Consider the following 13,383-nt stretch of genomic DNA (forward strand, 5'->3'; position numbering starts at 1 on the left):
ATAATATTTTGGCCATCTTGCCAGAGAGCTCCCATTTAGATAAAGTGCTCAGGTTTGCATTAATATTGATAGACTTTTCCAGAGCTCTTTGTTAATTAATTTAGTCCTTTTTTTTTTTTCTGCCACACCATCACAGTCCCCTTCCAAGTCCATTTTTTTCTGTTTCTTACTTCAATTTTTTTTAATTTCTTTGAGCTAGATGTAGGATGTCACTGGTACGTATAAGGGAGGTCGCTCTATGAGTGCAGGTTGGTAACTTCTTGGCAACTTACAGCCTTAGAGAGCTGCTTGAGGCCCTGAGAGGCCCAAGTGACTTGCCCAGGATCTCAGAGCCGGGGTATGTCAGAGGCTGCCCTGGAACTCAGATCCTCTGGATTCTCCTGTACCCCTCTACCTCTGAATGGTTTTTATATAATGGTGATAGCCAGCATTTACATAGTATTTTAACGTTTGCAAAGCATTTTGCAGATAGCATCTCTGTGGTTAAAGTAGTCTTCACCTACTGGCCCCTCCACTCCTTGTAAAGGAAAACATCAAGGGGGAGCTTTTTCTTTTAACGCAATTGGGGTCAGAGATGCAGTTTAAATGCAATTAATGGAAATAATGCCTACTGGGTATGGATACTCTTGCCTGTGGCTCTAACAAGGGACATAGCAAATAAGACTTAAAATACTTCTAAGTTAAGTGAACTGGCTCTCAGCTTCCTTTGGATGAATGAGCTACAATAACTGTGCTCTGACAGAATATCCATGGACCACATATAAAAGGAAAGTCAGCGGAATGGCTTCAGAGCCAACGGTTCATGGCCTGCCTCTGATGCATGGTGTCTCTGGGACCCTCAGCAAATCCCCTTCTAGACACCATGAATCAGGAGCTGCTGAGTCAGGCGCTCCTCTGCCCTGACTGAGAATATTTCCTCCCTGAGAGCACATCGTTCTGATGGAATTGCAGACTCATGTTCTGTCTCCCTTCTTGCCCCCAAAACTATATAAAAATATAGGTAGAGATGTTGTGGGTGATGGAAGTAGTGAAGTCAGAAGAGGGCTTCAGTTATGCCTTGAAAGTAATATGTATAAATATGTTGTAGTAGTGAACAGGGGACATCGGAATAAGTAGGAGACCTCATTTTTTTTCCTGTTCTATTAAATGACTTCCTGATTTGGGGCAGGTTACTTGAAGCATCAGATGCTTATGGAGAGTTTATTTGTAAAGTGTAGATATTCATCTTGCCCTATTTAACGGATTCATAAAGTTTTACTTCTTTTTTAAAAGTAATAATATAAAAGGTATTCAGCCTTTTGGAATATCCATTCTGTAATAAATGCTCATTCAGTAATAGCGCCAGTGTGTACAACATAAATTTGATGACTTCATGTGTAAATTGTAGGAATAGGCACAGTGGAAATGAGTGAACTATATTCTTGTATTGCATGATGAATTTGTATTTATAGCCTTAGTCAACACATGATTATCCAGAAACTCACTATCTAGATGTTGGTTTAAAAGCTTATTAACTTCTTTGGAATTTTTTCCATCTGGTTTTTTAGTCACATTATATATTTTATCATCCTCCCTAGAAGAAAAAATAAGTCCATTATAAAATTAGTATAAAAGAATATTGAGAGTAAAAAATAATTTTAACAGCTAAAATATTTTGAATTGAATTTTTTAAATTTAATTTATTTTGAATTGAGTCGGCTGTTATATATTTAGCCAAATTACCTGTGTACTTTTACTACTCATCAGAAAATGATGAGACCAGGTGTGTTCTGAGAGAAGGGCCAAAGTGATATGTGACTTCTGCATCTCCCTGTGTATTTTTTATTTAGGAAGATGCCAACTAATTTTTATGTTAGCTCTAGAGGGGGAAGAAAAGAACATATGAGGTACCTAAAGAATCATTTGGTTTTCTGCTTTTCAGGAATGGGCTTTGGAGACAGAACAAGCACATTTTGTGGCACTCCAGAATTTCTAGCTCCAGAAGTCTTGACTGAAACATCTTATACAAGAGCCGTGGACTGGTGGGGGCTCGGCGTGCTTATATATGAGATGCTGGTTGGAGAGGTAAGCAGTCCTGGGTAGAAAAAGAGAGTGCAACCAAAAGCTTAGGTGCTTCAGGAAGAACGGAGAACTTAGCTGCCATATCTATTCATATCTCACCATATCTGCCTCTGAAGCTGTTGATGTCTGCCATAGTCTTTGTATAGGATGCTGAGGATAGAGCAAGGAAGACATGGCAGCAGAACTAACGGAAAAGCCTTCATCAGAAATGAACACTAGCTGGCCTTCAAATTAGAAAGTCAGCTTTAAACAAAAAAACTCACAAAGTAATTCTTTTCGGTCTTTTGTAGATTACATTTCTTAGAATTTCAAGTAAAATTTCTGGAGAAAAAAATGTGCACATAGAAACTCTTACTATTTCTAGATGTCCTAAATATGTAAAACTGTAGAATCCCAATACCCTATCGTGTCATAAATTTTTATTTTAAAGTTGGCTAGGTGAACGTTTCTATAATGGTTCTTTAGTTCCTGTCAGTGGGGGTTGGAGCAGTTTTAAAAAATTGCTCAGTTCCTGAAATGCAGTCTAGTCCTCTTTCCTCCTAATCAATTCTGGGTTTAATTCATTGTCCATTCTTATGTACTAACAGACCAGCTCTATGGCGGTACAGCCTACTGCTTATCATAGTTCAAGTAACAGTCATTATTTATTCACTTAGTATCAAGTATGATTAGTCAATCAGTAAGCATTTATTAAGTGTCTACTATGTGGCAGGTACTGTGCTTAACCTCTGAGGACACAAAGGAACTCATAACCATTGAATGGAGGAGACAACAAATATATGCAAACAAGCTAGGTGCAAGATAATAGGAAATAATTAAGAGAGAGAAGGCACTGGAATTGAGGGGAGTTGGAAAAGGTTTCTTATAGATTTATAGGATTATAGGTGGAATTTATAAGAAGCTGTGGAAGGCAGTAGTAGGAAGAGAGGAGGGAGAATATTCTGGGCCTGGGGGACAGTCAAGAGAAAATTGCCTGGAAACGAGATGGAAGGTCTTGTGTCACTGGATTGAAAGGGACTCCTCGCCTTGGGAGTAAGATATCAGACTGGACAGGTAGGAGGGGCCAGGTGGTAAAGGGCTTTGAATCCTAAACAGAGCATATGTTCCTGGGAACCCAGTGGAGTTTATTGGAGGAGGGGGTGCAGGGTGAGCATAGTCGGACCTTCACTTTTAGTAAAATCACTTTAGTGGCCAAATCTCCAGAGGATGGGTTGGAGTGGGGAAGAGACTGGAAGCAGGCAGACCCATCAGCAGACTGTTGTAGTAATCCAGACATGAGGAGATGAGGGTCTGTACCTGCACCAGGAGGGTAGCTGTGTCAGAGAAGAAAAGGATTTGTATTCAAGAGATGTTGCAGAGTTGAAATCGACAGGCCTTGGCAAGAGCTTGGACTTGTGCCGTAAGAGGTAGTGAGGAGGTGGGCATAACTCCCAGCTTGTAAAGCCGAGGACTGGAAGGATGGTGATGCTGCAGTAATAGGAAATGTTGGAGGTGGAGGAAAATTTTAAGGGGGTCTCTATTCGGCATCCAGTCCACAGTATCTGAAAAGCAGTTGAAGATGTGAGATTAGAGAATTATCAGTATAGAATTCTTTAGGGATCACATATCTCATTTAGGAGGCTCTATTCATGTTTCAGGGCTTACTTACTTACATGAAGAATATTAGATGTATTACTATAATTATTAATATAATATTAATTATATATTTGTATGTAATTTTTATATAATTATTGATATAATATAAATATTAATATAAGTATATTGAGCATAAATATAAGAATGGTTGGTTTGTTGTCCTTCATCTTTGAAGAGGACCAAAGTGACATCACCATGATAAAGTGAAGTTTCAGTGTGTCCTACTGTGGCTGATCAAACCAATATGAACTTGGAATGCTTTACCACAGGTTGGGCACAGATAGTCCGTGTGACTATTTGGGGTGGATATCACAAATTTGCGTGTTCTGCATTTACTTTGTGCTGTCTCAGTTCTGCTTTGCTCAAAGAGCACAGCACCTTTTCTTATGTGGGCACGCCATGCTGAGCAGTTCTGTGCCAGTGTCTCCCATGTTGCACAGTCAAATCCAAAGTTCTTGAGAGAGACCTTGAGAGTGTGCTTGTATTGTTTCTTCTGGCCACCATGTGATTGCCTGCCCCATGTAAGTTCTCCATAAAATAGTCTTTTTGGCAAGTGTACATTTTGCATTAAAACAACGTGGCTAGCCCATCAGAGTTGCGCTCTCTGAAGCATAGTTGAATACTTGGCAGTTCAGCTTGAGCAAGGACTTCAGTGTCTGGTACCTTATCTTGCCCAGATAATCCTCAGAATCTTCCTAAGACGGTTCAAATGGAAGTGATTCAGTTTCCTGGCATGGCGCTGGTAGACTGTCCATATTTCACAACCATATAACAATGAGGTCAGCACAACGGCTCTGTAGACCTTCAGTTCGGTAGTCAGTCTAATACCTCTTCTCTCCCAAACCTTTCTTCGGAGCCTCCCAAACACTGAGCCAGCTCTGGCAATGCATGCATCAACCTCATTGTCAATGTGTACATCCCTGGAAAGTACACTGCCAAGGTAAGTGAACTTATCCACTGCATTCAAAACTTTCCAAGCTAAATATTTGCATTCATCAAAAGCACCACCCCCAAAGCAAAATGACTACCAGGAGAATTAATGTCGACAAATTAGAGCTCTTCTCTAAGCGTGAACAGTTGGCTGTTGACTTGGAGGGAAAGTTGAGTCAACACACAGTTGGCAACAGTGGAGCAGAAGGGGAGTGGGCAGTTCTCAGAGATTTGGTGTACATCACTGCATTTGCTCTTCTGCGTCAAGAGTACTTGCAAACACCAAGACTGGTTTGATGAAAATGATGGAGAAATTCAGAAGCTGCTAAATGAAAAACATGAACTCCACAGGATTTACCAGCAGGATAGTTCATCCACCTCTAAGAAGGCAGCATTTAATTCCATCCAAAGCAAAGTACAAGCAAAGCTTAGAGAGATGGAGGATTCGTGGCTCAGTAAGAACGCAGATGAAATTCAGTTTTATGCTGATAGTAACAATGCAAAGTGGTTTTATGATTCCGTGAAAGCTATTTATGGACCAAAAACCTATGGTGCATCACAACTAGTCAGTGCTGATGGAGTCACATTGATTAGTGAAATATAAGAATATTTATTTATCCTATGTACAAGGTCTAAAAATCTAAACTTCCTACATTCTACTGGGGAGATACATTTTCCTAAGTAAACACAGTACAATTATTTTCAAAAGTAAACACGATTCAAATCATATAGAAGATAATTTTAAAAGGGAAAGACTGCTAATTACTACAAGAAAGGGGAACTGGAAGGAGTAAGGGAAGGCCTTTTGTAGGAGGTGTCACTTCCTCTGTAGGAGTTGCTTAGAAAGAAGCCTAGGGGCTATGGGAGGGAGAATTGAAAAGTGAGTGCACTTGAGACTTGAAAAGGCTTTGTATGCAGCATGAGAAACACAGTTTGGAGATCACAGGACTTCCCAGGCAAGGTCAGGGAGTGAGCCCTGGATGAGCTGCCACTGGCCATTGCTTCCCTTCCCAGGTACCCTCTGGAAGACCCGTGTGATAGACAGTAGGTGGAGGGAGACATTTATTATTATTATGCTTCCCTGGAGGAAGTGGGTGTGGTGCTCATTAGGAACACCCACACTGATGCTGAAGCTGGAGTGAGGTTACACTGTTCTGGCCTTCCTGTGAGAGTTAGGGTTAGTTCAGATTCCTCAGATTCCTCACTTTACTTCCCTACATTCCCTCTTTATGCAGATTATGTAGGTGTGGTAGTGAGGATGCTTGTGTAGGGGCCAAGACCTCTAGGCTTTGTTTGTCATGGCCCCACCTTTCTAGTTTTCCCCCTGTAGCCAAGATGTGCTAGACCATCATCCTTGCAAAACAGGTTATGCATGATTATCCTATCACAAGCTCCCATCAGTTTAGGAGTTTTACTATTTTTCAAGAACATTTGTGGAAGCAAAACAAGATACCATACTATTCCCTTCTTACAGAGATGGGAGAATAGCTAGAGTGGTGGGCCAATTCAAATAGAATGGAAAGTATATAAAAGGAAGTCATAAGAAGTAATGACAGGAAGATAAATGGGATTGAGATGTAGAGAGCTTTAATTTACCAGGCTGATAATTTTGTTTCATCCTAAAGTCCATTTGGGGGTGAGTAACACGATCAGAACAGTATTTTAGCAATATCCACTACGAATTTTAATACAGGTTAGATTCAAGGGGGGTAGGGCAACTGGGGATATAAGGGGAGCAATTAGAAGACTATGGCAGTAATTCAGACAAGAAGTAATAAGGGCCTAAACTTAAAGGAAATGGAAGAGTGCAGAAGATGTCCTGGCGGTTCAGCATGCTTTGGCAGCTGTTTAAGATGTGAGAGTTAATGGAGAGGGAAGCGTCCCAGGGTGGTTCCAAAGTTTCAGCCTTGATAACTAGAAGCATGCTGGCTGGTATGATCAACAAAATTTGGAAGAGTGATCTTGTACCTCATGTTCCCTTGACTTGAGGAGCTTTGGAAGAAAACATGTTTTAGACATGTAGAGTTTGTGAGCTGTCTGTGTGGCATTCATGTAGAGGTAGCCAACAGATGATATGGGGCTAGAATCCTAGAGAGAGTTCAGAGTGATGTGCATAGGAATAGCTGTAAGAGCTAATGAGCTCACCAAAAACAAAAGAAGGATGAGCCAGTAAAGAGAATGAGACTCTGGAGAGAGCCCAGTGTCATGGTAGCTGAGAGGAAATTTTGCAAGAGGAATGAATAATCAGCTGTGTCAGCCTCAGGTAAAATGAGGCCTAACCAAAGGCCATTGGGTCCAGCAGTTGAGATTGTTGATTACCTTGGGGGGAGAAATTTACTTCAAAGGGTAGGGCCAGAAGCCAGATTTAAATGAAATGAGAAGTGAGTGGGAAGTGAGGAAACCTTTGGGCAGCAAAGGAGGGCAAGAGTAATAACTTGGCATAATGGCAAGGGCAAATGAGAGATTTTTAGGCTCCAGGAAGAGCTAGCATAGGCCTAAAGCTTTTGGAAAGGCACCTCAAATGTCATCTTGTCTAGACATTCCACGAGTACATATTAAGTTCTTACTATTTTCTAGGCATTGTACTAAGTGAAGAGAGGTCAAGAAAGATTCAGATTGAGAAGAGACAGTTTAGACAGTTGAAATTGTTTTTAACTCTGGAGACAATGGTTAATGTTGAGTGAGGTTGGGATACTAGAGGGTTTGGATGAGAGCAGATGGAGACTGAGTGTAGATGGCATCAAGGAACTTGAATAAGAAAGAGAGGATGAGAGTCTTACGAGCTAACGAACTTTTAAGGATAGAGGAGAATTCGGCATGCTTCTAGGTAAGGAGGAAAGAACTAATAGATAAGGAGAGACTGAAGGTTAAAGAGAGGTGAGATGATATTGAAGACAGTATGTCAGAAAGGATGGAATAAAGGGTACATGTCCATCTCTTCCCCAGAAACTGGAGTTAAGATAGGAAAAGAGGAGTAGCTAGGGAGGAGGAGGAAAGAGGAAGCCCATAGCAATGACTTTTCTAATCAAAGTTAAGGTCTTCAGCTGAGAGATTGCTGTGGAGACTTGAGATGAGACAGTTTGAGTAGATAGTATGGTGAGTGGGATAGAGAGTCAATTGGGGAGGAGGTGGAAGGGTTGTCTTGTTGCAGTGAGGACCTACTTGAGATTAGAGAACATGAATGTGTAACGGACCCAGTCAGCACAATTGTGTGATTTCTTATGTCTTTGTTCAGCAGCATATGATTTGAAGCAGAAAACATGGTTGATGAGAGTATGGGTTGATGAAGCATGACCAGTGATAGGACAAAAAAGCAAGAGATTTGAGAGGCGAAGGTAGATGTTGGGAGATAAACTACGCTAAGTGGTGGAGATTGGGAAGGAAAGAAGGTATAGCCAGAGCAGGGACATTAGCCTGGCAAATGACTGAGGAGTAAAAGGAATGGAGGTCATATTTTAGTGCACTCTTGGTGGAATATGAATTAGTCCAACCATTCTAGAAATTATTTTAGAACTGTACTCAGAAAGCTTTTAAACTGTACTCTGTGTGATACAGCGATATTACTAAGCCTGTTCCCCCAAAGAGATTAAAGTAAGAGGAACAGGACCCACGTATACAAAATTATTTATAGAGTTCTTTTCTTGGTGGCAAAGAATTGGAAACTGAGAGGAGGCCCACCAGTTGGGGAGTAGGCTGAGCGCATTTAGGGTTAGGGCTAGAATCTAGGGTTAGGGTATGTGTTGGGATGCAGTTGTTTTATAAGAAATGATGAAGGGGGTAGCTTTAGAAAAACCTGGGAAAAATTTGTATTAATTAATGCAGAGTGAAATGAGCAGACTCTGGAAAACAGTTTAATAATAATTTATACAGTTTAATAACTGTAAAGTAAATATAACTGTAAAGATGAGAAACTTGAAAGACTTAGGAACTCTGATCAACATAAACCAACAGTTCAGAGACCTCATGATGAATATACCATCTACCTCCAGATAAAGAGCTAATGGACTCAGTATAAATTGAACCTTTTTTTTTGGACATGGCTAATGAGGAAATTTTGTTTTGCTTGACTACGTATTTGTAACAGGCTTGTTTAGTGAAACTTATTAAGTGCCTACTATGTGCCAAGTACTTTATAAATATTATCACATTTAATAAACATCAACATCCTTGGAAGGTATGTGCTAATATTATCCCCATTTTACAGTTGAGGAAACTGAGACAGAGGATAAGTGACTTGCCCAGATGTCTAAGGCCAGGTTTGACTCACGTCTTCCTCACTTCCAGGCCCAGCACTCTATCCACTGCCAACCTTGTTTCCATAGGTGGGAAGGAGAGGATTTGGAACTCAAAGTAAAATTGAATTTTTTTCAAAGGGTACACATGAGAAGATTACCTTAGAAAGGATAAAGCTTTTTCATTGAGAAAGGAATAAAAACAGGAACAAATAGAGAATGAAGAAGAATTCTGAGGTGGAGAAGGGAAGGACAAATAGAGAATGAAGAAGAATTCTGAGGTGGAGAAGGAAAGGAGGAAGAGGCAATTCTGTTTTCTCAATTAAAGAGTCAAGAAGCATTTGTTAAGTAGTGAGGATCATAAGAAAGGTCACTCACATGTTGTTGGGAGACATGTAAGTGACTGGATGGAAGCTGTGTGGAGTAGAGAGGGCCATTATCTGAAGATCAGCACAGTCAAGAGTTTAAAATAGCTTCTGCTGAGGATGTGATAGAAAACTGATCCAGGAAGAATAAAGGGTCACTGCTGCAGCGAGGGCTCAGCACAATTGGATGAAAGAGTTTTGTATTGAACCCAGTGGACATCGTTGTGTGACTCTCTGGAGGGCCTAGGCTCAAGAAAACCTGAGTCCAAATTCAGCCTTTATGAAAGTGTTTCACTCTCCTCGCTCAGTGGGGTTTTTTTAATAGCATGCAATAAATACAGTAAGTTCTTGTATTTTCTTACACTTCTCAGTCAGTTTTGTAACTGTAAAGATATAATCTGCTTTATAACATGGTTTGTACAAGCCTCTGTTCTTAAACCTTCTTCAAAGACGCCCTGAATATGTTTATTCTAAAGATTTTATAGAAATAAAAGAGTAGATATGTGGCTCATTAGTTACATTTTCTTGCCTGCTTTTTCTTTAACAATGAAATACATGAATTTTTAAAATAAATTTTATTTTGATCAACAAAAATCTACCATTTTTCCATCCATCTCTCCCCACCCCCATTGAGAAGGAAAGAAACAGAAAACTCCTGTTACAAATACATGTGTATATAGGTGTGTGTGTGTGTGTGTTTCAATCTACATTCTGAGTTCATCGCCTCTTAATCAGGACATGGTGGGTAAGATTCTTTCATCATGGGTCCTGGAATCCCATTGCAGTGATCAGAGTTCCTAAGTCTTTCAAAAGTTGTTTGTCTTTGCAATATTGTTGTCATTGTGTAAGTTCTTATTCTGATGTCAGATATTATAGACTTCTCTGAAACTGTCCCCTGCGTTTCTTTTTCTTAGCTTATATTTTAATTAAATTTTTTATAACGTATTTTTAGTTTTCAACATTCACTCCTTAAGATTTTGAGTTTTAAATTTTCACGCTTCCTTCTCCTCCATCCTCCCCAAGATAGTATGCACTCTGACATAGGTTCTGCTTACACATTCACATTAAACATATTTTCACATTAATTATGACGTAAAGAGTTAGAACTAATGGGAGGAACCATGAGAAACAAGAAATGAAAAGGAGAGCAAATAGTCTGCTTCCATCTGCATTCAGACTCCAAAATTCTTTCTCTGGATGTGGAGAGGGAGTTGTTTTAGATCCTTGCATTTTTGAGAAGAGTTTAAGTCTGTCAAAGTCAGTCATCACACAATGTGGCAGTTAACTGTGTATGATGTTCCGGTTCTGCTCATTTCACTCAGCATCAGTTCTTATAAGTCTTTCCAAGTTTTTCTGAAGTCCACCTACTCATCATTTCATATACCACAATAGTATCATTCATATAAACCACACAACTTCTTCAGGTACTACCCAGTTGATGGATATTCCCTCAGTTTCCAATTCTTTGCCACCACAAAAAGAGCTGCTATAAATGTTTTTGTAGATGTGGATCCTTTTCCCATTTTTATGATCTCTTTTAGACCCAGACCTAGAATTAGTATTGCTGAGTCAAAAAGTATGCAGTTTTGTCGCTCTTTGGGCATAGTTCCAAATTGCTCTCCAGAAGAGTTGGATCAGCTCACAGCTCCACCAGCAGTGAGTTAGTGTTCCCGATTCTCCCACATATTCTCCAATATTTTTCATTTTCCTGTCTTGTCATGTTAGCCAATCTGGTAAGTGTGATGTGGCACATCAGAGTTATTTTGCATTTCTCTACTCTCTAGTTATTTACAGCATTTTTTCATATGACTATAGACAGGTTTAATTTCTTCCTCTGAAAATGCCTGTTCATACCCTTTGACCACTTATCAATTGGAGAATAACGTGTATTCTTATAAATTCAACTCAGTTCTTTATATTTATATTTATCTAGGTGGTGCAGTGGATAGAGCACCAGGGCAGGAGTCAGGAGGACCTGAGTTCAAATCTCACCTCAGACACTTGACACTCACTAGCTGGGTGACCTTGGGCAAGTCACTTAACCCCAACTGCCTCATCCTGGGCCATCTCCAGTCATCCTGATGCATATCTGGTCACTGGATTCAGATGGCTCTGGAGGAGAAGTGAGGCTGGTGACCTGCACAGCCCTCCCTCACTCAAAACAAAGTCAAATGCAAGTCATGTCATCATTTCTCTGATGGCATGGTCTTCTTTGGCAGCGAAGGATGAACACACACACAGTTATGTTTTAGAAATGAGTCTCTTTTCAGAGACACAATATCAGTCTTTATATCTAAATCATGTACCCATTTTTGACTTTATCTTGGTACAGGGTGTAAGATGTTGCTCTGTGTATAGTTTCTGCCATACTGTTTTCCAGTTTTCCCAGCAGTTTTTGTTAAATAGTGAGTTCTTATTGCAGAAGTTGGAGTCTTTGGATTTATCAAATAGTAAATTACTACAGTCATTGACTATTGTGTCTTGCACATCGTTAACATATTCCACTGGTCTACCCTTCTGTTTCTTAGCCAGTACCAAGTAGTTTGGATGATTGCTGCTTTATCAGATCTGGTACAGCTAGGTCACTTTCTCTTGCATTTTTTTTTTCATTAATTTCCATGATATTCTTTTGTTCTTCCAGATGAATTTTGATACTGTTTTTTCTAGCTCTGTGAAATAACTTTTGGTCCTTTGATTAGTATGGTACTGAATAAGTAAATTAATTTAGGTAGAATTGTCATTTTTATTATATTAGCTCAGCCTACCCATGAGCAGCTGATATTTTCCCAGTTACTTAGATATGACTTTATTTGTGTGAAAAATGTTTTGTAATTGTGTTCATATAATTCCTGGGTTTGTTTTGGCAGGTAACCTCTAAATATTTTATAATGTCTATAGCAATTTAAAATGGAGTTTCTTTCTATAGCTTGCTGTTGGACTTTGTTAGTAATATATGGAAATGCTTATGATTTGTGTGGGTTTATTTTACATCCTGCAACTTTGCTAAATTTATTATTTCAAGTAATTTTTTACTTGTTTCTCTAGGATTCTCTAAATATACCATCATATCATCTGGAAAGAGTGACAGCTTTGTTTCTTCTTTGCCTATTCTAATTCCTTCAGTTTCTTTTTCTTAGTGCTAAAGCTAACATTTCTAGTATAATATTGAATAACAGTGGTGATAACGGATATTCTTGTTTCACCCCTTATCTTATTAGAAACACTTCTAGCTTATCCCCATTACATATAATGCTTGCTGATGATTTTAGATAGGTGGTAGCAGTCATTTTAAGGGAGACTCCATTTATTCCTATACTCTCTAGTGTTTTTTAATAGGAATGAGTGTTGTATTTTGTCAAATGCTTTTTCTGCATCTATTGAGATAATCATATGAGATGTTAGTTTTGTTGTTGATGTGATCAATTATACTGAGTTTTCCTAATATTGAGCCAGTCCTGCGTTCCTAGTACAAGTTCTACCTGGTGATAGTGTATTATCCTCATGATGATGTATTTATTCTCTTTGCTAATATTTTATTTAAAATTTTTACATCTATATCCATTAGGGAAACTCATTTATAATTTTCTTTCTCTGTTTTGGCTCTTCCTGGTTTAAGTATCAGCGTCATGTTTGTATCATACAAAGATTTTGGCAGGACTCCTTTGCCTATTTTCCCAAATAGTTTATATAGTATTAGAATTAACTGTTCTTCAGATGTTTGATAGATTTCACTTGTAAATCCATCTGGCTCTGGAGATTTTTTCTTAGGGAGTTCATTGATGGTTTGTTTGTTCAATTTCTTTCTGTGAAATGGGGTTAAGTATTTTATTTCCTCTTCCATTAATCTGGGTAGTTTATATTTTTGTAAATATTTATCCATTTCATTAAGATTGTCATTGGCATAAAGTTGGGCAAAATAGCTCCTAATTATTGTTTTGATTTCCTTTTCATTGGTGGTGAATTCATCATTTTCATTTTTGATATTAGTAATTTGGTTATCTTCTTTCTTTTTTTGAATCAAATGTTTTTTTCATAAATCTAGCTCTTAGTTTTATAAATTCAGTAGTTTTCTTAATTTCAACTTTATTATTCTCTCCTTTGGTTTTTAGAATTTCTGATTTGGTATTTAGTTGGGGATTTTTAATTTGGTTTTTTTTTTT

At 38.7% G+C, this 13,383-nt stretch overlaps 1 protein-coding gene across 4 annotated transcripts in view; it reads left to right on the forward strand.

Annotated features, from left to right (window-relative positions):
* The window catches only part of PKN2 (protein kinase N2), a 166,088-nt gene that overhangs the window by 148,067 nt on the left and 4,638 nt on the right, over nucleotides 1-13,383 (forward strand). For all 4 annotated transcript variants that reach the window (XM_072648979.1, XM_072648978.1, XM_072648980.1 and 1 more), the window contains one exon: nucleotides 1,922-2,064. In XM_072648979.1, coding sequence (XP_072505080.1) covers nucleotides 1,922-2,064 — 143 coding nt within the window. The remainder of the gene's footprint in view (nucleotides 1-1,921; nucleotides 2,065-13,383) is intronic.

This window comes from Notamacropus eugenii, chromosome 2 (assembly GCF_028372415.1).
Source record: "Notamacropus eugenii isolate mMacEug1 chromosome 2, mMacEug1.pri_v2, whole genome shotgun sequence".
NCBI classification, from domain to species: Eukaryota; Metazoa; Chordata; class Mammalia; order Diprotodontia; family Macropodidae; genus Notamacropus; species Notamacropus eugenii.